The sequence below is a fragment of the Myotis daubentonii genome, chromosome 21 (genome assembly GCF_963259705.1).
Source record: "Myotis daubentonii chromosome 21, mMyoDau2.1, whole genome shotgun sequence".
Classification (NCBI taxonomy): Eukaryota; Metazoa; Chordata; class Mammalia; order Chiroptera; family Vespertilionidae; genus Myotis; species Myotis daubentonii.
Genome location: NC_081860.1, coordinates 2,924,497 through 2,950,074, shown reverse-complemented (window position 1 = coordinate 2,950,074; position 25,578 = coordinate 2,924,497). Strand labels below are relative to the sequence as shown.

General features: G+C 47.8%; 1 protein-coding gene across 1 annotated transcript; it reads left to right on the top strand.

Annotated features, from left to right (window-relative positions):
* The first annotated feature begins 5,170 nt into the window (after nt 1–5,170).
* On the top strand, nt 5,171–24,697 carry LOC132222874 (zinc finger protein 271-like). Its single transcript, XM_059678212.1, has 3 exons — nt 5,171–5,576; nt 18,518–18,641; nt 19,922–24,697. Exons 1-3 carry the CDS (start codon nt 5,310–5,312, stop codon nt 22,315–22,317), a joined length of 2,787 nt encoding a protein of 928 aa, XP_059534195.1. The 5' UTR covers nt 5,171–5,309; the 3' UTR covers nt 22,318–24,697.
* Nucleotides 24,698–25,578: the final 881 nt, after the last annotated feature.

Sequence of the window (25,578 nt, the reverse complement as noted above, 5' to 3'; positions counted from 1 at the left end):
AAACACCATGCAATAGCTAAGATTTGGAAACAGCCTAAGTGCTCATCAGCAGATGAGTGGATTAAAAAACTATGGTACACAATGGAATACTACGCTGCGGTAAAAAAGAAGGAACTCTTGCCATTTGCAACAGCATGGATGGAGCTGGAGAATATTATGCTAAGTGAAATAAGCCAGAGAAAGATAAATACCACATATCACTCATTTGTGGAATATAGAGAACAACATAGACTGATGAATGGGGACAGATCCAAAGACAGAGAAACAACGATCAGACTATCAATCCCCAGAGGGAAAGTAGGGGAGGGTGGGGGTAAGGGGAAGAAATTAACTAAAGGACTTATATGTGTGCATATAAGCCAAACCAATGGACATGGACAACAGGGGGATGAAAGCATGAGTGTGTGTAGAGGGGAGGTTGGGGGTTAATGGGGGGGGGGGATGAGGACACACTTGTAATACCTTAACCAATAAAGAAAGATTAAAAAAAAAAAACACCATGCAAAATTGTCTCCCAAAAATTACATGGAATTACATAACCTCAACCAATGTTAAATTACTATGTCCGTTTGTGTACATCTCTGCCCCAAAATAAACAGTTTCAATCTTTTAACTTGTGTCACTATGAAAAGTAAAAGCTTAACTTATGTGGATATTTTTGTCTATTTGTGAATTTGTTTTTCATGTATGAGTCATTTCAATTTCTTCTATCAACAGATTCTGGCTTTTTTTATTGATTCCCTATTAGTTGCCTTTTAAAAAGATCTTTGAATTATAGAGGTCTTATGTTTGAGACACATTATGCCTTAAGACTTCCCCACTACATTAGCATTAAGGAAAACATTCTCTTCCAATACTTTGTGATTTTATTGTATGTAAGTAAATATTCAACCTACCTGAAATTTGTATTGGTGTAGAGAATGTAATGAGCCATCTTCTTTGTTCTCAAATGGCTAGTTATCACAGTGTATTTAATGAATGTATTATTCTACACTAAGTATGAGATGAAGCCTATATTCCTTTAAATCTCCACATATACTTGGATTTATATTAGGACATTTTATTTCATTTGACTTACCAGTATTATCTATATTTTTCCCCACTCTCTCTTTTTAGGATTTACTATAAATCATTAACATATACAAATTGTTATTTACCAACACAATTTTTAATAATCTTAATATTAGGTATTAATATTAGAAATTTTAAGATATTATATTCCCATTGAAAGAAAAAGGTACAAAAAACAGAATCATACTTTCTTTTTTTTAAAATATATTTTATTGATTTTTTACAGAGAGGGAGAGAGAGGGATAGAGAGTTAGAAACATCGATCAGCTACCTCTTGCACACCTCCTACTGGGGATGTGCCCGCAACCAAGGTACATGCCCTTGGCCGGAATCGAACCCGGGACCTTTCAGTCCACAGGCCGACGCTCTACCCACTGAGCCAAACCAGTTAGGGCAGAATCATACTTTCTTAAAATCAGCATTAACAGCTAGTTTGTGATCATTTCTCTAGCTTCACAGATGTTTGAGGATTTGATCAAATTCTTCTTTCAGAGAAACCAAGATAGCAGCAGCATAGGTAAACACCGGAGATTGCTGCCTTGCACAACCACTTCAAAAATACACCTAAAAGACGGAACGGACATCACCCAGAACCACAGGAAGGCTGGCTGGGGGGAAATTCTACAACTAGAAGGAAAGAGAAAAGCATACCGAGACTCAGAGGAGGCGCAGTGCGGAAGTAAAATACAAAGGTGTGGAGGTGCGTGTGGAGCAGGCTGGCAGCTGAGGGCGCGGCTGTCTGTTTCAATCGGGAGGGAGTCTCAGGCTCTGAGCTCCAGTTCCAGGTGAGTCTCTGGGGACCCAAACTCATACGGGAGAAGTGGGACTGTCTGGCATCGGTCAGAATTCTAGGGCAGCTTTCTCTCTGAGGTACTTGCAGCGGTTGCTGGGACACTGAGAGGCAGAGCCTCCGAGGATGGGACTGAGAGCAGCCATAACTGCTCCCTCTGCCCACCCTGTTGATCCCCTGGGACCCGCCCCGCCCAAGCCTTGCACAGAGGCATTTGCTGGATAGCCTCAGGCAAAGGCTAGATTAGCACCTCCCTAGAGGACAGAAGTTCTCCTACTGCAGACACAGCTGATTCTCACAGCCAATTGGCCTGGAGGTCAAATATCCCCCAGTGTTACCTACAACAATCAAGGCTTAACTACAACAAGACTGCGCACAAAGACCACAAGGGGGTGCACCAAGAAAGCATAAAAAAATGCAGAGACAAAGAAACAGGACAAAAATGACAGAAATGGAGGAAAGCAAAATGCTGGATATAGAGTTCAAAACCACACTTTTAAGGTCTCTCAAGAACTGTCTAGAAGCCGCCGATAAATTCAGTAAGGCCCTCGAAAAGACTGGTGAGACCGCCGATAAATATAGTGAGATCCTCAAGAAATCTAATGAGACCCTCAATGTTGTGATAAAGGACCAACTAGAAATTAAGCATACAATGACTGAAATAAAGAATATTATACAGAGATCCAACAGCAGACAAGAGGATCCCAAGAATCAAGTCAAAGATTTGAAATGAGAAGAAGCAAAAAACACCCAACCGGAAAAGCAAAATGAAAAAAGAACCCGAAAATACGAAGATAGTATAAAGAGCCTCTGGGACAGCTTCAAGCATACCAACATCCGAATTACAGGGGTGCCAGAAGATGAGAGAGAGCAAGATATTGAAACCTATTTGAAGAAATAATGACAGAAAACTTCCCCTACCTGGTGAAAGAAATAGACTTACAAGTCCAGGAAGCACAGAGAACCCCAAACAAAAGGAATCCAAAGAGGACCACACCAAGAAACATCATAATTAAAATGCCAAGAGCAAAAGACAAAGAGAGAATCTTAAAAGCAGCAAGAGAAAGAAAGTCAGTTTCCTACAAGGGAGTACTCATACGACTGTCAGCTGATTTCTCAACAGAAACTTTGCAGGTCAGAAGGGAGTGGCAAGAAATATTCAAAGTGATGAATACCAAGAACCTACAACCAAGATTACTTTACCCAGCAAAGCTATCATTCAGAATTGAAGGTCAGATAAAGAGCTTCACAGATAAGGAAAAGCTAAAGGAATTCATTACCACCAAACCAGTATTATATGAAATGCTGAAAGGTATCCTTTAAGAAGAGGAAGAAGAAGAAAAAGGTACAGATACAAATTATGAACAACAAATACGCATCTATCAACAAGTGAATCTAAGAATCAAGTGAATAAATAATCTGATGAACAGAATGAACTGGTGATTATAATAGAATCAGGGACATAGAAAGGGAACGGACTGACTATTCTTGGGCGGAAAGGGGTGTGGGGGATGTGGGAAGAGACTGGACAAAAATCATGCACCTATGGATGAGGACAGTGGGTGGGGAGTGAGGGCGGAGGGTGGGGTGGGAACTGGGAGGAGGGGAGTTATGGGGGGAAAAAAGAGGAACAAATGTAATAATCTGAACAATAAAGATTTAATTTAAAAAAAAACACACAAAAACACAAATTCTTCTTTCAACAGTAAATCAAAGAACTTAAATACCAGATCTGACCAATGTTGTACTCTGCCAACCAGACAACTGTACCTTATGAGAGTCTTTATCAAATAATGTGTAACCAAAAATGGGAGCTAGATTCATAAATTTGAAGACCTTTGAGACTAAGCTAGGCATCAAATTGAATGGACCCCAGCCTTAAACTCAGATGGTTGTTTGGCAACAACTCAGTGTCATCACTCATAACAACATGCATCCCACATGTAGAATGAAAAGGTTACAATACTAAAGGCACAAATACACAATGTTCTTTAACTCTTCCTTTCTTTAATTTGTAGCTCATTCATTGGATATATAAAATAGATGATGTGAAGGCACTTATTTTTGCAAAATGGAAACAATGTCTGCCTATGATTTGGCTTTATTATAATGAATAGACATGAAATGCTATTTGAACAAGAAACTAAAGTACATGTTTTTTTCTTTTTTTACTTATACAAAATAAAGTATCAAGTTTTCCTATTTAAAAAAAAGAAGAAAAAAAGAGCCCTAGCCGGTTTGGCTCAGTGGATAAAGTGTTGGCCTGTGGACTGAAGGGTCCCAGGTTCGACTCTGGCCAGGGGCACATACATGGGTTGCGGGCTTGATCCCCAGTAGGGGGCATGCAGGAGGCAGCTGATCAATGATTCACTCTCATCATTGATTTGATGTAGAATTTACACTTGATTAAATGAAGAGATAAATCATCAAAATTAACTGAAGAGGGAAACGTGAATGAATATACTATCAACCATGAAGAAAAGCCAAAAAGTTATTTTATAAAATCACCCCTTCCTGCCCTGGCTGGTTTGGCTCAGGGGATAGAGCATTGGCCTGTGGACCGAAGGGTTCCAGGTTCCATTCCCGTCAAGGGCACATACCTGGGTTGGGGGCTCAATCCACAGTGGGGAGCATGCAGGAAGCAGCCGATCCTTGATTCTCCCCCCCCCTTCCTCTCTGAAATCAATAAAAATACATTTAAACTAGAGGGGATGGGTGGGGCCCGCTCCTCCACCTCCTTTTTAATTCTCAACTAAGGATATTTTTCCATTGATTTTCAGAGAGAGTGGAAGAGAACGGGGAGGAAACAGAGAAACATCAATGTGAGAGAGATACATCATTGGTTGTCTCCGGCACACACCCGGACCAGAGCCAGGGAACCTGCAACGAGGTACACGCCCTTCACGGGAATCAAACCCGGGACCTTTCAGTCCGCAGGCCGACGCTCTATCCACTGAGACACACCAGCCAGGCCTGGAGATGGTTGCTCTCAATGCAGGTGACAGTGGGCTCAGCCTCCAGGGAGGAGAGCGCGATATTGATCAGACAAAGACCCAGAAACCCGGACTCCAGGGAGATGGCGCCCAGAGAACCGCATGAGGACAGAAGGAACCACCCCGCAGCCCATGGGCCTCTCCCTCCCACGGCGGGTCCCAGGGTCTGTTTGCGCCGCGCCCCGCCTCCCACCCCACCGCCCCAAACGCGCCTCTTGGAGCGTCCCTTACCCAACTGCGCCAGAGGGGGCACTGTTGCTGGTGAGTGAAACCAGGTTAAGTCCGAGAGGCTCCCCAGCCACCGCCCTCAAAAGCCGGGCGCATCTCGGCCCGCCCGCCAGCCGAAGCGCGTGTGGCGCCCGCCGCGCTTCCCCGGCGCGTCTTCCCGGTCTCCAGGCAACAACGTAGCTGGGGCGGCGCCAGCGGCCTCATTTGCATACGCCGCGGCTCGGCCAATGGGCTGCGCCGGGGGCTGTGGGACGCGGTGCTGCCAACCGCCCGGCGCGAGGTGCGGGGGTGACCCGGGAGGAGACGGAGGTGGTGGCCGTGGCCCTGGAGGCGGGCCCGGCGGAGCCCAGCGCGGGGGACCGGCCCTGGCGCCCTTTCCGCCGGCGCCGCGCGTCCGCGAGGCCCGGCCCAGCGCAGAGACCACGCACTTCCGGGAGCGCGCGGCCGGGATGGCGGTGGGGACGCTGAAGAGGCAGTTACTCCACGCCAGCCAGGTGGGGGCGCGGGGCGGGGCGCGGGAAAGTGGGGGGCTGCAGATCTGCCCGCCTAGAGTGCGCGGGGGTGGAGTCAGGGTCTCGGGGCTGAGAATGTGGCGGGTCGCAGCGTCCCCGCGTGGAGAGGGGGACCGACAGGGGACCCCGCTTGTGCCTCCCCCCGCCCTGGGCTGGGTGGAGGACGCAGGGAGTGCTGGGTAACCCCCGGGCACGTGCGGGCCGGGGATCCCCCCACCCCCGCCTCGGGCCCCGCCCGCCCGCCCGGGGGCTCCCTGCGCATGCGCCTAGCGATGGATCCGCTGGACTGCGCCTCCCTCCGGGCCAGGGTTCCCCACCGCCCTCCGATGTCCTCCTTCCGTCTCTCCCAGGAGCCCCGACCTGGCCCCCAGGTGGGGGGACCTAGGCCCTACGGACGCGTCCACAGTGTTAGACCCCCCTCACGCATGCGCAGAGGATTGTTATCGCCGGAGAGGGGAGGGGGCCGTCCCTGAGAGCTTCCCGGAGGAGGAGCGATGTCCTGGGAGAATGAAGTAGGAGGAGCAATTTGTGGTCGGAGGTTGGGGGCTGGGAGGAAAGGAGGAAGGGCGTTCGGTGCTGAGCAAGCCGGACAACTGGCCTGGAGGCGTGAGGGGTGTGTGTGTGTGTGTGTGTGTGTGTGTGTGTGTGTGTGTGGAGAAGCCAGTTTGTATTCCAATCCTGCAGCCTCTCCCGGCCACTGCAGGGCTCTCCCTGTAAAACCTGTCGTATCCTGCACCCCTGGACCTGCACTCCGGCTCCCCCTCCCCCCGCCCCCCAATGTTGCTAGAAGCAGGTGAGGGACATCCTTTGGAATACACATTCCTGAGGTCTCACCCGGCGCCTCCACACATTGGCTCCTGAAAAGCTGCTGGGATGAGCGGATTCTCTTCTTGTTGCCTCAGTCCCAGGCCTAGGCTCTCTCTGCCCTCCATCTCTCTCCCTTCCCTGGATGCTGCCTGGGCGATGTCGGGGTTCCGCCTGGGAGCCCTGGGGGGCAGGGGTGCTCTTCTGGGAGGTAGTCCTACAGGAGGATCAGATGGGGAGGGGAGATGGACTCCCTGCTGATCCTGGGCGCTCTGAGGGGTCTCTGTGGCATTCATAGGCGCTCTGAGGGGGTCTCTGGGGGCACGTGTATCTCCTGACCTGGGACAAAGGGTGTGAGGCCGAGACAGACTTTTTTGACCTTTCCAGCCTAAATGGAGATTTAAAAATATAAGTGCAGCCCTCGCTGGTTTGGCTCAGCGGATAGAGCGGCAGCCTGCAGACTGAAGGGTCCCGGGTTCCATTCCTGGTCAGGGCACATGCCTGGGTTGCAAGCTCGAACCTCAGTTTGGGGTGTGCAGGAGGCAGCCAATCATTGATGTTTTTATCTCTCCTCCCTTCCTCTCTGAAATCAATAAAAATTTTAAAAATAATACAAATCAACTTTATTTAAAAGTGTATATATATATATATATATATATATATCAACACTAATAAAAGAGAAAAATGGTAATTGGCGTACGAGCTACCCTTTTCATTGGCTAATCAGGGCTATATGCAAATTAACTGCCAACTAAGATTGGCAGTTAACTGCCAACAAGATGGCGGTTAATTTGCATATGTAGGCACAATGCAGGGAGGCGAAAGGGAAAGCAGGAAGAAGCCCCCTGCCACTGACAGTGATCGGAAACCCAGGGGGGAGCTAAGAGCTGGCCCCCAGCCATGATCGGAGAATCAGGTGCCTTTGCCGCCCTGGCCAGTGATAGCAGGAAGTAGGGGTGGAGCCAGCGATGGGAGCTGGACACGGTTGAAGCTGGCAGTCCCAGGAGCTAGGGGTCCCTTGCCTGGGCCTAAAGCGAAGCCCACGATCGCAGGGCCACTGCAGCTGCGGGTCCCCGCTGCCCGGGCCGGACGCCTAGGCCAGAGGCATCAGGCCTGGGCTGGGGGCCGATCCTGTGATTGGAGGGTGATGGGGGTCAACGCCTGAGGGCTCCCAGTATGTGAGAGGGGGCAGGCTGGGCTGAGGGACACTCCCCTCCACACACACCCAGTGCACGAATTTCGTGCACCGGGCCCCTAGTGTGTGTGTGTGTGTGTATATATATATATATATATATATATATATATATATATATGCAAACGGAAATGAGAAAATGCACAATGAGCTAACTAGGGACTAGGGACATATTTGGTGCAGTACTTGGTGAGTGTGGGCACTCAGTTTATATCCACAGAATGAATGAAACTTTGGGTTGGGGGAAGGAAGGATAGGAGAATTCAGGGGAGAGAAGGGTGTCATGGAAACCCAGAGAAAGGGATGTCCACAGCGGGGCTCTGAGCTAGGCATTGAGGAGCAACCTCAGGTGGGGTGCACTGTGATTAGGCTTGTCACACCAGCTTCCTTCACAGGGAACTCACCTCTTTTAATATGTACAGTAGAGGCCCAGTGCATGAAATTGTGCAGTAGGGTCCCTAGGCCTAGCCTCGTGCAGTCAGGGCCGTCTTCTGCCCGTTTGCCAGTCCCCAGGCTGAACACCACCTCCACCGCCGGGCTGTCAGGCTATTGGGATCACCAGCTCATCCCTGGCTGCTTGGGGGCTCAGGCCTGTGGGAAAGCGGGTGCCAGAGACTTCACCTCCATGCGTGTGCGCTGGGCTGGCCACTGATGGAATGGCGCTGCTGCCGCTGCCGCTGGGGCTTGGGGCACTGACAGAAGCTACAGGGCATGCCCACAACCTACCTGCCCTGGCGTGAGCAGCCCGAGCAGGCAGTGCATTCCATCAGTGGCCAGCCCAGCGCACACGCATGGAGGTGAAGTCTCTGGCACCCGCTTTCCCCAGGCCTGAGCCCCCAAGCAGCCAGGGATGAGCTGGTGATCCCAAAAACCAGTCCAGTCCTCCTGCCACCCACCCCAGTTCCCCCGTTCACCATCGCTGATCCTTTGGAGCCTGTGGGCCGGGGACATGGACCAAGAGGTCAGCCGTTCAGCCCGCTCACCAGTCCCCAGTCCCACTCTGCCGTTGCTTGCGGGCGGGGGGGCGGGGGGGGGGCGTGTAGGGACTGAGAGGTGGTTAGTGCCACCTCATGGTGACTGGTTGAGTGGTCAATCCGGTCGTGGCGCTTATGGCCTCTGGCCTTTTATTATAGAGACTAGAGGCCCGGGGCACAAAAATTTGTGCACTCGGGGGGGGGGTCCCTCAGCCCGGCCTGTGCCCTTTCGCAGTCTGGGACCCCTCGGGAGATAACGACCTGCTGGCTTAGGCCTGCTCCCAGGTTGCAGAGGGCAGGCCCAATCCCTAGGTGCAGCCCCTGGTCGGGCTCAGAGCAGGGCCAATTGGGGAGTTGGGGCGCCGCCCCCTGTCATGCACAGAGCAGGGCGGATCAGGAGATTGCGATGCCACCCTCAGTCACGCTCAGGGTAGGGCTGATTGGGGGGTTGGGGCACCGCCCCCTGTCACACTCAAGGCAGGATCGATGGAGAGGTTGCAGCACCACCCCCTATCATGCACAGAGCAGGGCCCATCAGGGGGGTTGGGGCTCTGTACCCTGTCACGCACAGAGCAGGGTCGATCAGGGGGTTGGGGAGCTCCCCCCTGTCATGCACAGAGCAGGGCCCATCAGGGGGTTGGGGAGCTCCCCCCTGTCACGCACAGAGCAGGGCCCATCAAGGGGTTGAGGAGCTCCCCGCCTGTCACTCACAGAGTAGGGCCGATAGGGGAGTTTGGGCACCGCCCCCTGTCACACACACAGCAGGGCGGACCAGGGGGTTGGGGTGCCGCCCTTTATCACCCACAGAGCAGGGCCAATCGGGGTTGGGGCGCCGCCACTGTCACACTCAGGGCAGGGCCAATGGGGAGGTTATGGCTCTACCCCATCACACACAGAACATGGCCTGTGGGGGGGGAGGGGGGGGGTTGGGGCGCCGCACCCTGTCACACACAGAGCAGGGCCGATCAGGGGGTTGGGGCGCCTTCCCCTGTCACGAACAGAGCAGGGCAGATAGGGAGGTTGTGGCCCCGCCCTCTGTCACACACACAGCCGCAGGGCGATCAGGGGTTTGGACGCTGCCCCCTGTCACGCTGATCCCGGAGCCGGGAGGCCTCGCGGCTCCGCTGATCCCGGTGCCAGGAGGCCTCTCGGCTCCGCTGATCCCGGTGCCGGGAGGCATATTACCCTTTTACTATATAGGGTAGAGGCCTGGTGCATGGGTGGGGGCTGGCTGGTTTGCCCTGAAGGATGTCCTGGATCAGGGTGGGGGTCTCCACTGGGGTGCCTGGCCAGCCTGGGTGAGGGGATGATGGCTGTTTGCAGCTGGTCAGACACCCTTCAGGGTGGGGGTCCCCACTGGGGTGCCTGGACAGTCTGGGTGAGGGGCTGAGGGCTGTTTTCAGGCTGGTGGGTGACTGAAGCTCCCAACTGCTCCTTTTTTTCTTTTTTCTTTTTTTTATTCTGGGCCAGCTTTAGCTCTGGCTCCAGCTCTGAGGCCTCTGCTGCTGAAAGCAGGTATCTGGTTTGTTTGTGTTCTATTATCGAAACACTGTATCAACTCCAGCTCTGAGTCCAGGCTGGCTGAAAGCTGGTTTCTGGGGTTTTGTTTAGCTTCTATATTTGTTACAATGTTTCAAACTGCAAGCTCAGAGGCGGGCAAGGCAGGCGGGGAACGTTGGTTTCCTCCGTCACTGAAGCAAGCAAAGCCTCATGTTAGTTTCAAGCTGCCTGGCTGCCGGCCGCCATCTTGGCTGGCAGTTAATTTGCGTATCGCCCTGATTAGCCAATGGGAAGGGTAGCGGTCATACGCTAATTACCATGTTTCTCTTTTATTAGATAGGATAATTTTTACTGATTTCAGAGAGGAAGGGAGAGGGAGAGAGAGATAGAAACATCAGTGATGAGAGAGAATCATGGATTGGCTGCCTCCTGCACCCCCCCACACTGGGGATGGAGCCCTCAACCCGGGCATGTGCCCTGATGGGGAATCAAACCATGACCTTCTGGTTCGTAAGTTGATGCTCAACCACTGAGCCACACCGGCTGGGCTTACCTCCTCTTTGAAAACTTTGCTTTTATTGGGTGTTAATGTCTTAGGAGCAAATCTAAGAGATGGCCAAGATGTAGCTCTTGGATAATTCAGGTTGGTTTCTGACCACTGACCAGCATGACAAATGGTTAAAATCTTAGGAAGTCATTGGTATTGGAGAAATACTAGACTAGTGATGAGTTGGTTTGGTTTAAGCGCCTATAATCGTGCAATGATGCGGATTTGGGGGAGAAATGGGGCTGGGTTTAATATAAGAGGGACCAAGGTAATAAAGAATGGTAGATGTTTCTCTTTGTCATTTTGTTGTTGTTAATCCCCTCCCAAGGATATTTTCCCATTGATTTTAAGAGAGTAGAAGGGAGGGGAGAGAGAGAGAGAGAGAGAGAGAGAGAGAGAGAGAGAGAGAGAGAGAGAGAGAGAAGCATGGATGTGAGAGAGACACATTGATTGGTTGCCTCCTCCATGAGCCTGGATCAGGGCCTGGGCCAGGGAGGAGCCTGCAACAGAGGTATGTGCCCTTGACCTGAATCGAACCCAGAAACCTTTGCTCCACAGGCTAACGTTCTATCCACTCTAATCTCTCTGTGTGACATATTAGGGGACTTAGAAGCTGTGTCTCTTCTCACATTGATTGCAGTGGTGGTTGCACAAATCCGTGAATACACAACAAAGCACTGAATTACTCACTTAATGGGCAAATTGTATGGTATTGATTTATAGCTTCATATAGTGTGTGTATATGTATATAGGTATATATTTCCCAGTTCTGAAATTTTTAAGTAAGCCACTTAAAAGTATTTCAGAGAAAGGCAGAGTTGACAAGGTTGTTTGTTTGTTTATATTTCAAAGAGACAGGGAGGGGGAGAGAGAGATAGAAACATCAATGATGAGAGAGTCATTGATCTGCTACCTCCTGCACACCCCCTACTGGAGATGGAGCCTACAACCCGGGCATGTGCCCTGATGGGGAATCAGACGGTTGACACTCAGACACTGAGCCACGCCGGCCCGATGCCCTTACTCTTTTAAAGCCTTAATCAGAAAACGAGGGGTCACAAGGGGCCAGGATATGTACCCCTAGTGACAGGCTGGCCATCTGTGGGTAAACACTTCTGAGAAGGTTGTTCTGTGTAAATTATGAGACTCTCGGGGAGGCAATGAATGTCTCATTTCTTTTTCTCATTTGAGACAAAGATAAAAATGCACTTTGTAAAACCCATAAGGATTTATTTATTTTTCTCTCAGCTGCATCAGAAAATAGATCAAGCCCTGACCGGTTTGGCTCAGTGGATAGAGTGTTGGCCTGCAGACTGAAGGGTCCCAGATTCGATTCCGGTCAAGGGCATGTACCTTGGTTGTGGGCACATCCCCAGTAGGGTGTGTGCAGGAGGCAGCTGATCGATGTTTCTCTCTCATCGATGTTTCTAACTCTCTATCCCTTGCCCTTCCTCCCTGTAAAAAATCAATAAAATATATTGAAAAAGAAAATAGATTGAGCTAAAGCATTCTTGCTCCCTTCCACATAGATTGTTTGGTAAATTCATAAATCTATTTGGTATTATTATTTTTTTAAAAATATGCCTTATTGATTTTTTACAGAGAGGAAGGGAGAGGCATCCCCTACTGGGGATGTGCCCACAACTAAGGTACATGCCCTTGACTGGAATCGAACCTGGGACCCTTCAGTCCGCAGGCTGACGCTCTATCCTCTGAGCCAAACCAGTCAGGGCTGGTATTATTTTTAAGTCAGGGTGCCCACATGGATGTTCAAACCAAATTGATTTGATTTTTGTACTATCTTAAGGACACAGTACCATCCAAACATTTCTTACCTCTAAACATGGTATCATTTGGAATTTGATTTGATTGGTTGAGCATCGACCTATGAACCAGGAGGTCACATGTTCAATTACGGGCTAAGGCACATGCCTGGGTTGGGAGCTCGATTTCCAATAGGGGTGTGCAGGAGGCAGCCAATCAATGATTCCCTCTGAGCATTGATGTTTCTATCTCTCTCTCCCTCTCCCTTCTTCTCTGTAAAAAATCAATAAAATATATTAAAAAAAAAAAAAGAATATGATTTTTTGCTTGGCCAGCAGGGCTCAGTGTTTGAGCATCTATCTGTGAACCGGGAGGTCACTGTTCCATTCCCGGTCAGGGCACATGCCTGGGTTGTGGTCTTGATGGTAGGGGGTGTGCAGGAGGCAGCTAATCAATGATTCTCATCATTAACATTTGTCTCTCTCTCCCTCCTCTTTCCTCTCTGAAATTATAACCAGACAACCAAGGGGTCTGGGCTGCCTGTCACTACTTGAGCCAATTCAGCAGAGACAGGGTTGAATCCTATATGAGCGTTTATTCCAATCCTGCCGGCAGCGTGGGAGGAGCAGTTAGTCACCCACAAAAATCTGTGCTGACCCCCCTTGCCAGTTAGCTGGTTCTATACACATGAGGGAGAAGATAGCTAAGTATGTGCAGCTGCGAGCTACAAGTACAACATGGGAAGGGGAGGGTAGAGTCTGCAGTCCAGCCTTCAGGGGCTGAACGTCTGATAACAAGGTTGTTAAGGTCGCTGAAGGAGGAACACAGGAGGCCAAAGGGGGTAAAGAATTCTGAATTTATTAGGTCATCTGGATACCAGATGGGCTGTGCCCCCAACTCACGCCAGCTCCCAAAGACTGGGAGTCTGAGGTTTGTAAAGTACCCTAGTCGGGCTTTTTCTGGGTGCAGGTCTGGATTCTGGGACAGTCCGTCCGGAGGGGAGAGGTAATGGTCTAAGCGAGTGGAATGTCCATTGTGAAGTGGCCTAAAGGTCAGTTCCCAGGGAAGGGAGTATCGATTCAATTATTTCATCAGATCTAACATGCCAGCCTTTCTGTTATATGGAATAGGGATGAAGGTCATATCTTCTGTATTTGCTTCCTGCGGAGGGGACGCTGAGATCAGAGAGGAATCGACTTTGAAAGCAGTGGGCTGGATGAAGGGTCGCAGAGCATGATTTCCCCAAGAGACCGGTTGGTGAAAGCCCGAAAACGGTCCTGTTGGGGGACCTGGGAGGCAGAAGCTGCTCCCGAGGCTGCCACGGCGTCACTGTCTGCTTTTGCTGCTTTTCTGGGCCTGGAGCTGAAATGCACCTGAGGCCTGATGTGATCCTTAGGGAGGAAAGGTCAGGGGTCTCAGTGGCCTGACTAGTTATTTGCTAAGGGAAGGATAGGTTACCCTGGGGGTGAGGTTCTTGTTTTCCCAGTTTTGCCCCTTGCTGGCATCGGAGCTTTTTGGCTCAGTGAGTTCCTATACCTGTGCCTGGCCCATCAACCTTGCTCTGGGAGTCACAGGGACAATGAGGCCTGGGCACAAAAGGAGGTTATAATGGTATCTAGAGTACAAGTAGGGCTTGTAACCTGGTGGAGACAAACTGTTTTATAAATTTTAGTATTACTGGGGCAAAAGCTGGAAGGAAAGAGACATTACTTTGGAGGGCTGTAATCTAATATACCAAAATGAGGTGTATCCTCAAAGCATTTACTCTTAAGTGTCCTTGGTTTAGAGAAGATAGGGTTTTCTATATGGCTGCAAACTTTGGCATCTGGATTTTGTAGGTGGTTGCGAACTGCTTTTTTACTATCTCAGTTTCCTTGTTCTGCTTATCCTCGCTTATTGGCCTGTCATTTATATAACTTCCTTTTAACATTTCTCCCTACAAACCTTTAACTTTCACAAAGATTCTTATAACTTTAACTCACTTTCTTTTTCCTTCAAAATGCATGTCCATGCCTATGCCTTCTATTGTCAGCTCTTAGAAACCTTAATTGTCCAATGATTAGCAAAAAGTAAACAGCCAGCATTTCTTAGATTAACATTTATGAACACACTTTAAATACACTCTTACTTTCAAAAAAATATACCTTCAACAAAGTACAAGGGTAATATGCTAATTAGACCAGGTCGACCAGCCATCTTCCAGATGTCCGACTTCCTTCTGGACAAAGCCATGGTGGTGGGGGCCTAGGCAGAGGCAGGTAGGGGTGATCAGGCTGGCAGGGGAGGGCAGTTGGGGGTGAGATCAGGCTGGTAGGGGAAGGCAGTTGGGGGCAAACAGGCCGGCAGGCGAGGGCTGTTGGGGGTGAGATTGGACCTGCAGGGGAGGGCAGTTGGGAGCAAGATCAAGCCAGCAGGGGAGGGTAGTTAGGGGCAATCAGGCAGGCAGAGGCAGTTAGGGGCGATTAGGCTGGCAGGGGAGAGCAGTTAGGGGCGAGATCAGGCTGGCAGGCAAGGGCAGTTAGAGGCGATCAGGCTGGAAGGGGAGGGCAGTTAGGGGTGATCAGGCTGGCAGAGAGGTTAGTGGCGATCAGGCAGGCAGGCAGAGGGGTTAGGGGCGATCAGGCAGGCAGGCAGGGGGGTTAGGGGCGATCAGGCAGGCAGGTAGAGGGGTTAGGGGCGATCAGGCAGGCAGGCAGAGAGGTTAGGGGTGATCAGGCAGGCAGAGGGATTGGGGTGATCAGGCAGGCAGGTAGAGACAGTTAGGGGCGATCAGGCAGGCAGGCAGGTGAGCGGTTAGGAGCCCGTGGTCCCAGAGTGATCGGGCTTAAACCAACAGGAGGACATCCTCCAAGGGGTCCCTGATTGGAGAGGAAGCAGGCTGGGCTGAGAGAACCTCCCTTCCCCCACCCACCACCCCCTGTGCATGAATTTTGTGCACCAGGCTACTATCCTATCAAATAAAAGACAAAAAGGGTAATTAACCATACCTCCGGTATGCATTGGGTAATAAGGGTGATATGCAAATTAACTGCCAACAAAGATGGCGGCCGACAGCCATGCAGCTGAAGCGAACATGACGCTTGCTTGCTCCAGTGATGGAGGAAGCCAAGGTTCCCTGCCTGCCGGGGCCGCCTCTGAGCCCAAAAGCAATAATGTTTCAATTATAGAAGCTAAACAAACCCCAGATACCTGCTTTCAGCCGGCTATGGCCTCAGAGCTGGGAGCGCCAGTGACGGCAACAATGTTTCAATTATAGAAGGTAAATAAATCTCAGAATAAAAAAAAAAGAAAGAAAAAAAGGAGAGGCTGGGAGCTTCAGTTGCTGACCAGCCTAAAAACGGCCCTAAGACCCTCACCCAGACTGGCCGGGGACCCCCACCCTGAAGGGGGTGTGGCCAGCCTGAAAACAGCCATCAGCCCCTCATCCAGGCTGGCCAGGCACCCCAGTGGAGACCCCACCCTGAAGGGGGTGTGACCAGCTGCAAACACCCATCAGCCCCTCACCCAGGCTGGCCAGAAACCCAAGCGGGACCCCCACCCTGATCCGGGACACCCTTCAGGGCAAACCAGCCGGCCCCCACCTGTGCACCAGGCCTCTATCCTATATAGTAAAAGGGTAATATGCAAACTGACCCTAACAGCATAAAGACTGGGAATGACTGGTTACTATAACACACACTGACCACCAGGGGGCAGACGCTCAATGCAGGAGCTGCCTTCTGGTGGTCAGTGCTCTCCCACAAGCCAGGCTGATGGCTGCCAGTACAGCGGTGGTGGTGGGAGCCTCTCCTGCCTCCTCAGCAGCGCTAAGGATGTCCGACTGCAGCTTAGGCCTGCTCCCTGCTGGCAAGTGGACATCCCCCGAGGGCTCCCGGGCTGCCAGAGGGATGTCTGATTGCCATCTTAGGCCCAATCCCCTGGAGAGCAGGCCTAAGCCAGCAAGTGGTCATCCCCCAAGGGGTCCCAGACTGCGAGAGGGCACAGGCCGGGCTGAGGGCCACCCCCCCAGTGCACAAATTTTTGTGCACCGGGCCTCTAGTGTATTGATAATAGATGTCGAAAGAAAGGAAGAGGGAAAGAGACAGAGAACATCGATGAGCAAGAAACAAGGATTAGTTGCCTCTTGCATGACCAGTACTGGTACCTGCGACCTCTCAGTGCATGGAGTCAATGCTCAAACAACTGAGAGATAACAGCCAGGACTGTAGATCACTTTAATTCAGGGAATCATGGTCAGGATGATAATAGTAATAATAGCTCAGAAGGGACAGTGTGAGCCTATGGATTGGCTTTAATGCTGGGGCCCCTGTTTGTGGAAGGCAGATGTCACAACACAGCATAGGGACAGAAGCTGTCATGTAGAGTTTGGGGAGAGATAATGGTTTTGCAGTGGCCAAGGCCTTTAAAAGATGAGTGGACGTGAGATGAACTGGAAGCAGAACAATAATTCAGACGAGATGAAACTAGGGCTGGTACATATTAACTTCTCTAAAACTTACAGGATTTTGTTGTGACCCTTGGTGTGGCCTGGCTGTGGGGAGTTACAGTCAGTCTTGTGGATGAGCTTAGCGCAGTGGTTCTCATCCTGTGGGTCGAGACCCCTTTGGGGGTTGGACAAGGGGTCCCCTTTCACCGGGGTCGCCTAAGACCATCGGAAAACACATATATAATTACATACTGTTTTTGTGATTAATCACTATGCTTTAATTATGTTCAATTTGTAACAATGAAATTGGGGGTCACCACAACATGAGGAACTGTATTAAAGGGTCGCGGCATTAGGAAGGTTGAGAACCACTGGCTTAGAGGCTTGAGTGGTCATCTGTGAGACTCACTGGGCTTGGTGCAGAGGGCCATCAGGGCTGGGACTTGAGTGAAGGTTCATTGAGGGATGTTGGCTGTGACTGGTAAAGGGACATCAAGTGCAGCATCAGGGGAGGTGGGCTCTGGATATCTGAGATCTAATTGTGTTCTTAATAGATGAGGTTGAAGGAAAAAATAGTCAGGAAAAGAGGCCTTCATAGCAGGACTCAAGGCTGCCTCTATGAGTGTGGATTATCAGTGTCTGGGCAAAACTTGGTCCTCTTGGAATTTGGCAAGCATTCTCTGGACCACACATGCTGAGTAATAAGTAAGAGGGCAAGGAGATGACTCTGGGGGCCGGAAATGTAGGAGTGCAGGTGTGAGAGAAGTGTGGTACAAAGAGTGATATGCACTTGGAGAGGGAGTGTGAATTCATGGCCAGAGTGCCCTGACATTGACATAAGAGTGAGTTGAAGGGAGAGTCCATATCTGGTGGTAAAATAAGGATGATAAAATAAGGAAAATTTTAGGTTTTATTGCCTGAAAAGAGGGGTGTTTTGGTGCTACCTGCCAGGTACAGAGATTAGATGCCATTTATCTACCCACCTGCCTTTTGTTGTTGGGGGCAAATACACTGGTTGATAGGAATGAGATAGCATACATCAGTGTTACCCATGCTGTAAACTCTCCACTGACATGGGTAAGTGAGAAGGGTAAGAGGGAAATGGATTATGGAGGTATTAATCTATAATTTTGGAAAATAAGGGAATTAGGAAACAACCCATCCTCGCTGGGACAAATTTGTATTACTTTTCAAGTTGTGCCTCAGGGAATGAAGCTGTGTGAGAGGAGTGTTGTTCAAAGAACTATATGCAGCAGGTAGTGCAAAGCAATGGTCTCAACACCCTGGGATTGGGGTCAAGAGGATGAAGTGTGATGCCATGTTTTTGGTGTCTTTGAGGAACAATCTGAGGGACTACAAGGGTATTGGGTATTGCCTGACAAGACTGCTATCAGATCACTCACATTCTCTTTATGGCCAACATCTCTTCCTACCCTATGTTCTTGACACCCACTCTATTGTCAAGACGACGTGCAGCATACATGGGAAGCCCATTGCTCAGATATCTTCTATCTGCTCAACTGCCTTTGTTGTTGTGGGAAGACAAAATATCAGTAGGAATATAAGAAGACAGTGAATTTTATGGGATGAGGGCCTGGTATCTTCTCTGGTGTGTGAAGTTGAGAGAGCTGATAGATATTGAGGGTGGGGAGTATGACAGAGTTTGAATCTTAGGAATGAATCTAATCATGGGCTGTACTGTCCCCATTATGACAGGACATGAACTTTGAGGACGTGGCCATTGTCTTCTCTCAGGAGGAATGGGGGCTCCTTGATGAGGCTCAGAGACTTCTCTACTGTGATGTGATGCTGGATGTTTTTGCACTGTTATCATCAGTAGGTAAGTTCTTCACATTCTCCCAGTGTCCTGAGATGATCTCCGCTCTTCCTTTATTCCTCAGATGTAGGTTTTTCTCTCCTACAGCAGACCATGGGCTCTGCTAATTTCCCCCACTGTCCTGTCAATGTGCTGTGGCTTCCATGGGTGAGGTCTGGTCAGAGCCCTGAGTGATAGACTCCACAAACATCCCTAATGCTAGCTGCCTCAGAAAGGGCAGGATGTGTCTGGAAGTCAGGAGACTTAGAGACAGCTTCATGGGTCCCACCTGCTGTTCCTCTCCCTGGGAGGGGGACTATGTCCAGATCCATGGCTTCCATTTCTACTTCCTTCCTCTAGCCAAAGGTCCTTGGTGACTGCCTGTGCCAGGTTATGGTCTTTACTTACATGAACCTTGAGCTCTTCTTACAAGATCACACTTCAGTTCTTGTTTGTAGTATTACCTTCTATAAATACTATTGTAAGCCAAATTGCTCTAGGCCAGTGCTGGATGCTCATCTCTGTGGTCTTTCATTAATACTTGGAATATTTATGTTGTACGTATTTGTAGAGAAGAATGTGCAGGGAGAACCCTGGTTTTTTCAGAGGATGGTCTCAGAAGAGGCCTGGCCCAGTTGAGTTGCAACTGTGGGCTAGATATGATGTAATGGTGGTGTTTAGGTGATACCAAGCACCTGCTCATTTCCAACAGTGATTAGGTGCAAGTGCCATGGGCAACAGCAGATTTCTACCTTTTCTTTCCCAAACTGAGCACTTTGCTGACTTGTCATTTCACCTGTGACTTCCTGGCTTTTGACTGCCGTCACCTTTGTGGCCCTTTTCCATCGCCTGTTCGTCTGCATTGCTCCATCTGCAGTATTCTCCAACATTGACCTGCACATGTGTTACGAGATGCACATACGTGCTTAAGTAGTTCTCGAACACCAGCTACTAAGTTATTGTGAATATTATTTGGAATAAGACAACCATATTTCAGCACAGCTTGCGCATGTCACTAGCAGACAAGCCTTGCTGAACACTGTTAGTAGAAGAATGAGCTGACAGTCCTGCTTCTCTTCCATGTGGTGCTTGCCATGTGTGTGTCATATTTCGTTTGAGGTCTTCCTTGTTTTGTGATCTTCCATAGCCCAGACCTTCATGGCAGCATCTTATAAATCCTTCCTACAGATCTTTTATTGTCAGACGGTCGCATGGAACCAACGTGTTATGTGCAACACAGTTTTCTAAAGGGACTTCCATCTGTCACCACAGTATTCATTTCCTCACCATTTTACTATTTTCAGGTTGTTGGCATAAAATGGATGATGAGGAGGCCAATTGTGAGCAGAGTGAATATGTACCAGGAGAGTCACAAGTCAGGGCTTCTAAGACAGCTCCAGCAACCCAGAAGACCCATCTTTGTAAGTGCTGTTTCTCAGTGTTAAAAGCTATTCTGCACCTGACTGAGTCACAAGCAGCAGAGTTTGAGCAGAAAGCCTTCTGCACTGACACATGTGCAAGAGACTTCAGTTTCAGTGCAAACCCTCACCAGCAACAGAGAGATGCCAGTGGAGAGCAGCCCTGGAAAGAAGATATGGACAGGGCCTCACTTGTGTCCCAGTGCAGCTTTTACTTAACATGGGTGCCTTCAACCATTAGGGAGGTTGGGGAAGACTTGCCAGCCATGTCAGACATTCTCCAGCTCCAGGCCACTTTTACCACTGAGGAGCCACTCAGTGGTAGTGAGATTCCACAGGAATTTCTCAGTGGAAGAAGTCATGACGAGTGGGGTGAATGTAAAAAAGCTGCCAGCCACAACCAGAAAGTTGTTCAACATCAGGGTGTCTGCTCCAGAGAAGTGAATTGTGAGTGTAACAAATGTGGGAAAGCTTTTAGAGAAATCTTTAACCTCATTCGTCATAGGAGAGTTCACACTGCAGAAAAGCCATATGAGTGTAGTGATCGTGGGAAGTTCATCCTGAGGTCCAAACTCATTCAACGACACAAAGGCCACACTGGAGAAAGGCTGTATGAGTGTCATGAGTGCAGGAAGTCCTTCAATCAAAGCAATACCATCGCTCAACACCAGAGAATTCACACTAGAGAAAAACCTTATGAGTGTAGTGAATGTGGGAAATCTTTTACCTGCAATAGTCATTTCCTTATCCACAGGAGAGTTCACATTGGTGCAAAACCTTATGAGTGTAGTGAATGTGGGAAATCTTTTACCCGCAATAATAACCTCCTTATCCACAAGAGAGTTCACACTGGTGCAAAACCTTATGAGTGTAGTGAATGTGGGAAATCTTTTACCCGCAAGAATAACCTCCTTAGCCACAAGAGAGTTCACGCTGGTGTAAAGCCATATAAGTGTAGTGACTGTGGGAAGTCATTTACACACAGTTATACCCTCATTCAACACCACAGAGTCCACAATGGAGAAAATCTGTATGAGTGTAGCGATTGTGGGAAGTCCTTCAAAAAAAGGTCTAACTTCAATGAACACAGCAGAGTCCACACTGGAGAAAAGCCCTATGAGTGTTCTGATTGTGGGAAGACCTTCAGTAAAAGCAGTAACCTCACTCGACACAAGAGAGTTCATAGTGGAGGAAAGCCCTATGAGTGTTCTGATTGTGGGAAGTCCTTCAGTAAAAGCAGTAACCTCACTCAACACCAGAGTATTCACAGTGGTGCAAAACCTTATGAGTGTAGTGAATGTGGGAAATCTTTTACCCGCAATAGTGACTTCCTTATCCACAAGAGAGTTCACACTGGTGCAAAACCTTATGAGTTTAGTGACTGTGGGAAGTCATTTACACACAGTTATACCCTCATTCAACACCACAGAGTCCACACTGGAGAAAAGCCCTATGAGTGTACTGATTGTGGGAAGACCTTCAGTAAAAGCAGTAACCTCACTCGACACAAGGGAGTTCACAGTGGTGAAAAACCTTATGAGTGTAGTGAATGTGGGAAATGTTTTACCTGCAGTAATCACCTTCTTATCCACAAGACAGTTCACACTGGAGAAAAGCCATATGAGTGTCGTAAATGTCAGAAGTCCTTTAGGCATAGCAGTACCCTCACTCAACATCAGAGAGTTCATAGTGGAGGAAAGCCCTATGAGTGTTCTGATTGTGGGAAGTCCTTCAGTAAAAGCAGTAACCTCAGTCGACACCAGAGTATTCACAGTGGTGCAAAACCTTATGAGTGTAGTGAATGTGGGAAATCTTTTACCCGCAGTAATAGCCTCCTTATCCACAAAAGAGTTCACACTGGTGTAAAGCCATATAAGTGTAGTGACTGTGGGAAGTCATTTACACACAGTGATACCCTCATTCAACACCACAAAGTTCACAATAGAGAAAATCCGTACGAGTGTAGCGATTGTGGGATGTCCTTCCAAAGAAGGTCTAACCTCAATGAACACAACAGAGTCCACACTGGAGAAAAGCCCTATGAGTGTTCTGACTGTGGGAAGTCCTTCAGTAAAAGCAGTAATCTCACTCGACACAAGGGAGTTCACAGTGGTGAAAAACCTTATGAGTGTAGTGAATGTGGGAAATGTTTTAGTCAGAAATATAGCCTGGTTAGACACTTAAGCCTTCACACTGCAGAAAAAGCCTTCAGTATGCAGGGAATGACGTATTTTTTCACTCAGTTTTACAACACTGAAGGAGACTCCTACAGACCCATTTAGCTGATATTAGACCCCTTTTTATCAGAACATACACTGTGCTAGATTCCTCCTAAGTTTCAGCTATAAGTGAGCCTTTAAAGTGTTGCATTGCACTTGCTGTCCTACCCAGGCCTCCTACCTAATTGATGTCACTGTGAGTATATGTGGCTGAAAGTAATTCACTTTTACCACCTGGTTCACCTGAACAGTGTGCCTCTGGGGGGAAGTCATTTATTTAGTTCTCTACCCTCATTCAACATCAGAGCATTCACGCTGGAGAAAAGCTATGTGCGTGTACTGATTGTGGGAAGTCCTGTGTGCTCAGAAAAATGAATTCTGTATTCTTACTTCTGTTTGAGGACATGATGAGAATTCCGAGCTCTTAAGATCATCACTCCTTTGTCTCTGACTATGGAATGGACCTAACCATTGTTTCCCCCAGACCACCATCCTAAGATGCACTATGCCAGTGGTTCTCAACCTTCCTAATGCTGCGACCCTTTAATACAGTTCCTCATGTTGTGGTGACCCCCAATTTCATTGTTACAAATTGAACATAATTAAAGCTTAGTGATTAATCACAAAAACAATATGTAATTATATATGTGTTTTCCAATGGTCTTAGGCGACTCCTGTGAAAGGGTCGTTCGACCCCCAAAGGGGTCGTGACCCACAGGTTGAGAATCGCTACGCTACGCCTTTCAGGGACATTGTGCTTCTCACATTGTGCTGTGATGAATTCTTTCAGGTAGTTATTCACCAACATGCAAACCACTTGCTGTATATGGCTCTGGTTTATGATCTTTTTCTAAAGGTGCTTTTTGCATTTGTACCTTTAATTTATTGGTTCTGTTCTCTGCCTGGGATGAATTGAAAGCACACTTGTGATCTGTCGGCAGGTAGAGGTGAAGGGATATTGTGGGGATCCCAAACTTTCAGTGCCTCTGAAGGGACATCACGATGGCAGAAAATCACTGTTTTTTCCAATATTTGCTTATTTTGCATTTCTGCCCAAAGTCTTGCAAGCAAGACTGCGGAACTTTATGGTTCTATATTGCAGCCTGGTACCTCTATTATTGGTGAGGTCAAAGGTCACTTTGTTGTGCTTCTGTGAACGATATGAATTATATTCTCCCTTCACAGTGTGTGTGACATAAGTCTCGGCAATAATCTGTGTGCCATGATGTACTAAATTTCATAAACTGGTGTCATTCGTTGTAAGAATCTGAGGATTAGGTGCAACCACAATTAGGACAGAAGCACTGCTTCAATCAGTAGTGAGTGAGAGAGACTGCAGTAAATCGGTTAAAAAAATGCCTCTTTTGACTGTTTTTCACAAATTTTCCAGGGCCTGTGACTTGTGGGATGTTTGTGTACAGACATTCTCAGAACCTGCATAACTTTCTTGTGGCTGCAGTCACTGGCAGAGCAAATAATCTTCCGGTGGCGGTTCTGCTGGCCCCTCTAGGGTGCTCACCTCAAGGTTTATGCGCAATAGACAGGATCGAAAAGGCGGAGGAAGGATAATCTTGTAGTCAATCCTAAGTTGTGTATTTTGTAACCAGTCAGCATCCCTGTTGTTTCTGCTGGCAAAAGTCTTTACTGCTTGCTGATATTTCCTGCCACTGAGGCAAGGCTATTCCTCCTACGATATGAGAACTGACGTGCAAAAAACTGCAATTTTCTTACGTGTTCTATTTGGTGAACTTCGACGTACATATAAAGCTGTGAAACTGTCGCACATGAAATAAACTTATCTGTCAACATTATACACAGCGGAGCAAAAATAGGTCACAGGTGTGAGCACCCAAAATAGAGAGTTTATTTTTAAAACATTTTTATTGATTCTTTTTGGGAGATAGGAAGGGAGGGAGAAAGAGAAACGTATGTAGGAGAGAGATTTGCTGCCTCCTGCACACCCCCTACTGGGGTTCAAGGATCTGAAATGGATCTAGTGAACTTGAAGGGTCAGGGATAATGCCCAACCAACTGAGCAACACTGGTGAGGTCACAGTATATTCTTGTATTATTATTATTTTATGCCATACCAACAGCTCTAAACCTGCTTTTCACACACCCCATATTTGCCTCTTGCCCTTTTATAATCTCTCTGCCTTCCCCAGCCCTCCATAGAGGCATTGATTTTCCTTCCATTACAACATATTAGCTCATATTTTTCATAATTTTAAAGGCACTAGAAGGTGTGTACTCTTTAACAAATATTGGTTTCCTTCATGCTACACTGTTATTTTGAGATTCAACACTAATGCTGATGTGAATAGTTAATTATTTTATTGCTGAGTAGTATTGTGTTCTGTGAATTACCACTTTATCTATTGATCTATCTATGATTTTGGTTAATTCCATGTTTGGGGTATTATAAATAAATCTGTTGGGAATATTTGTGTTCACTTCTCTATATAGATATATGTTTTACTTATCAAACTGTTGATGTGTAGGTGAATGTTTCACATTGTAATATATGTGGAACTGTGATCTAAAATGGCCATTCCCTTTGCCTTTACACCTACCCACCCACAGTATTGAAATTCCAGTACTTCTGCAACCATGTCAGCACATGCCCCGGTTAATCTTTTTAAATACTAACACTGTAAATGAATAGAGTATTAACTCACTTTTGTTTTAATTCAATTTACCTAAGAATTTTTGCTGGTGAGCATTTTTTCATACATTTATTTACACTGCCTTTATCATATTCGTTAAAATGTCTGCCCAGAATCTTTTACCGATTTTTAAAATGAATTTATTATTCTAACCAGTAGGAGAACAGTGCACAATTTAAGACCTGTTTGAAGTTCACTCATCCCTCAGTGTCTCAAGTGACTTCTTTGCTCTATGCAACCATAGGTTTTGAATATTGGAATGGAAATTCTTTTTACAATTTTTGTTGTATGTACAATTTAAACTCACTTGTACCATATACTTACAGGTTTAATCTGCATTGTTAACATTCTACAACACTCTTTTTTAAGTCTAAGCATCCACTCATACATTAAGTGAAGAGTCTAATCTTTATTGATTTTCCTATTGTAAATACCGTTATCATGGTTAGTTTCAATCTGCCAAAATGATGGCACTGAACATGGAAATGAAAATATATTTCAGTAGCAAATCGTTATATTTTATTTCCAACTTACCAACACAGTAGGTACAAATATGCTGAAGAAAAATCATAATAAAATAGTAAATAATAAGGAAGTGGCTAGTTTTAAACTTTGTAAGTATAATTGTTTTAAAACATACATTAAAATATATATGTAT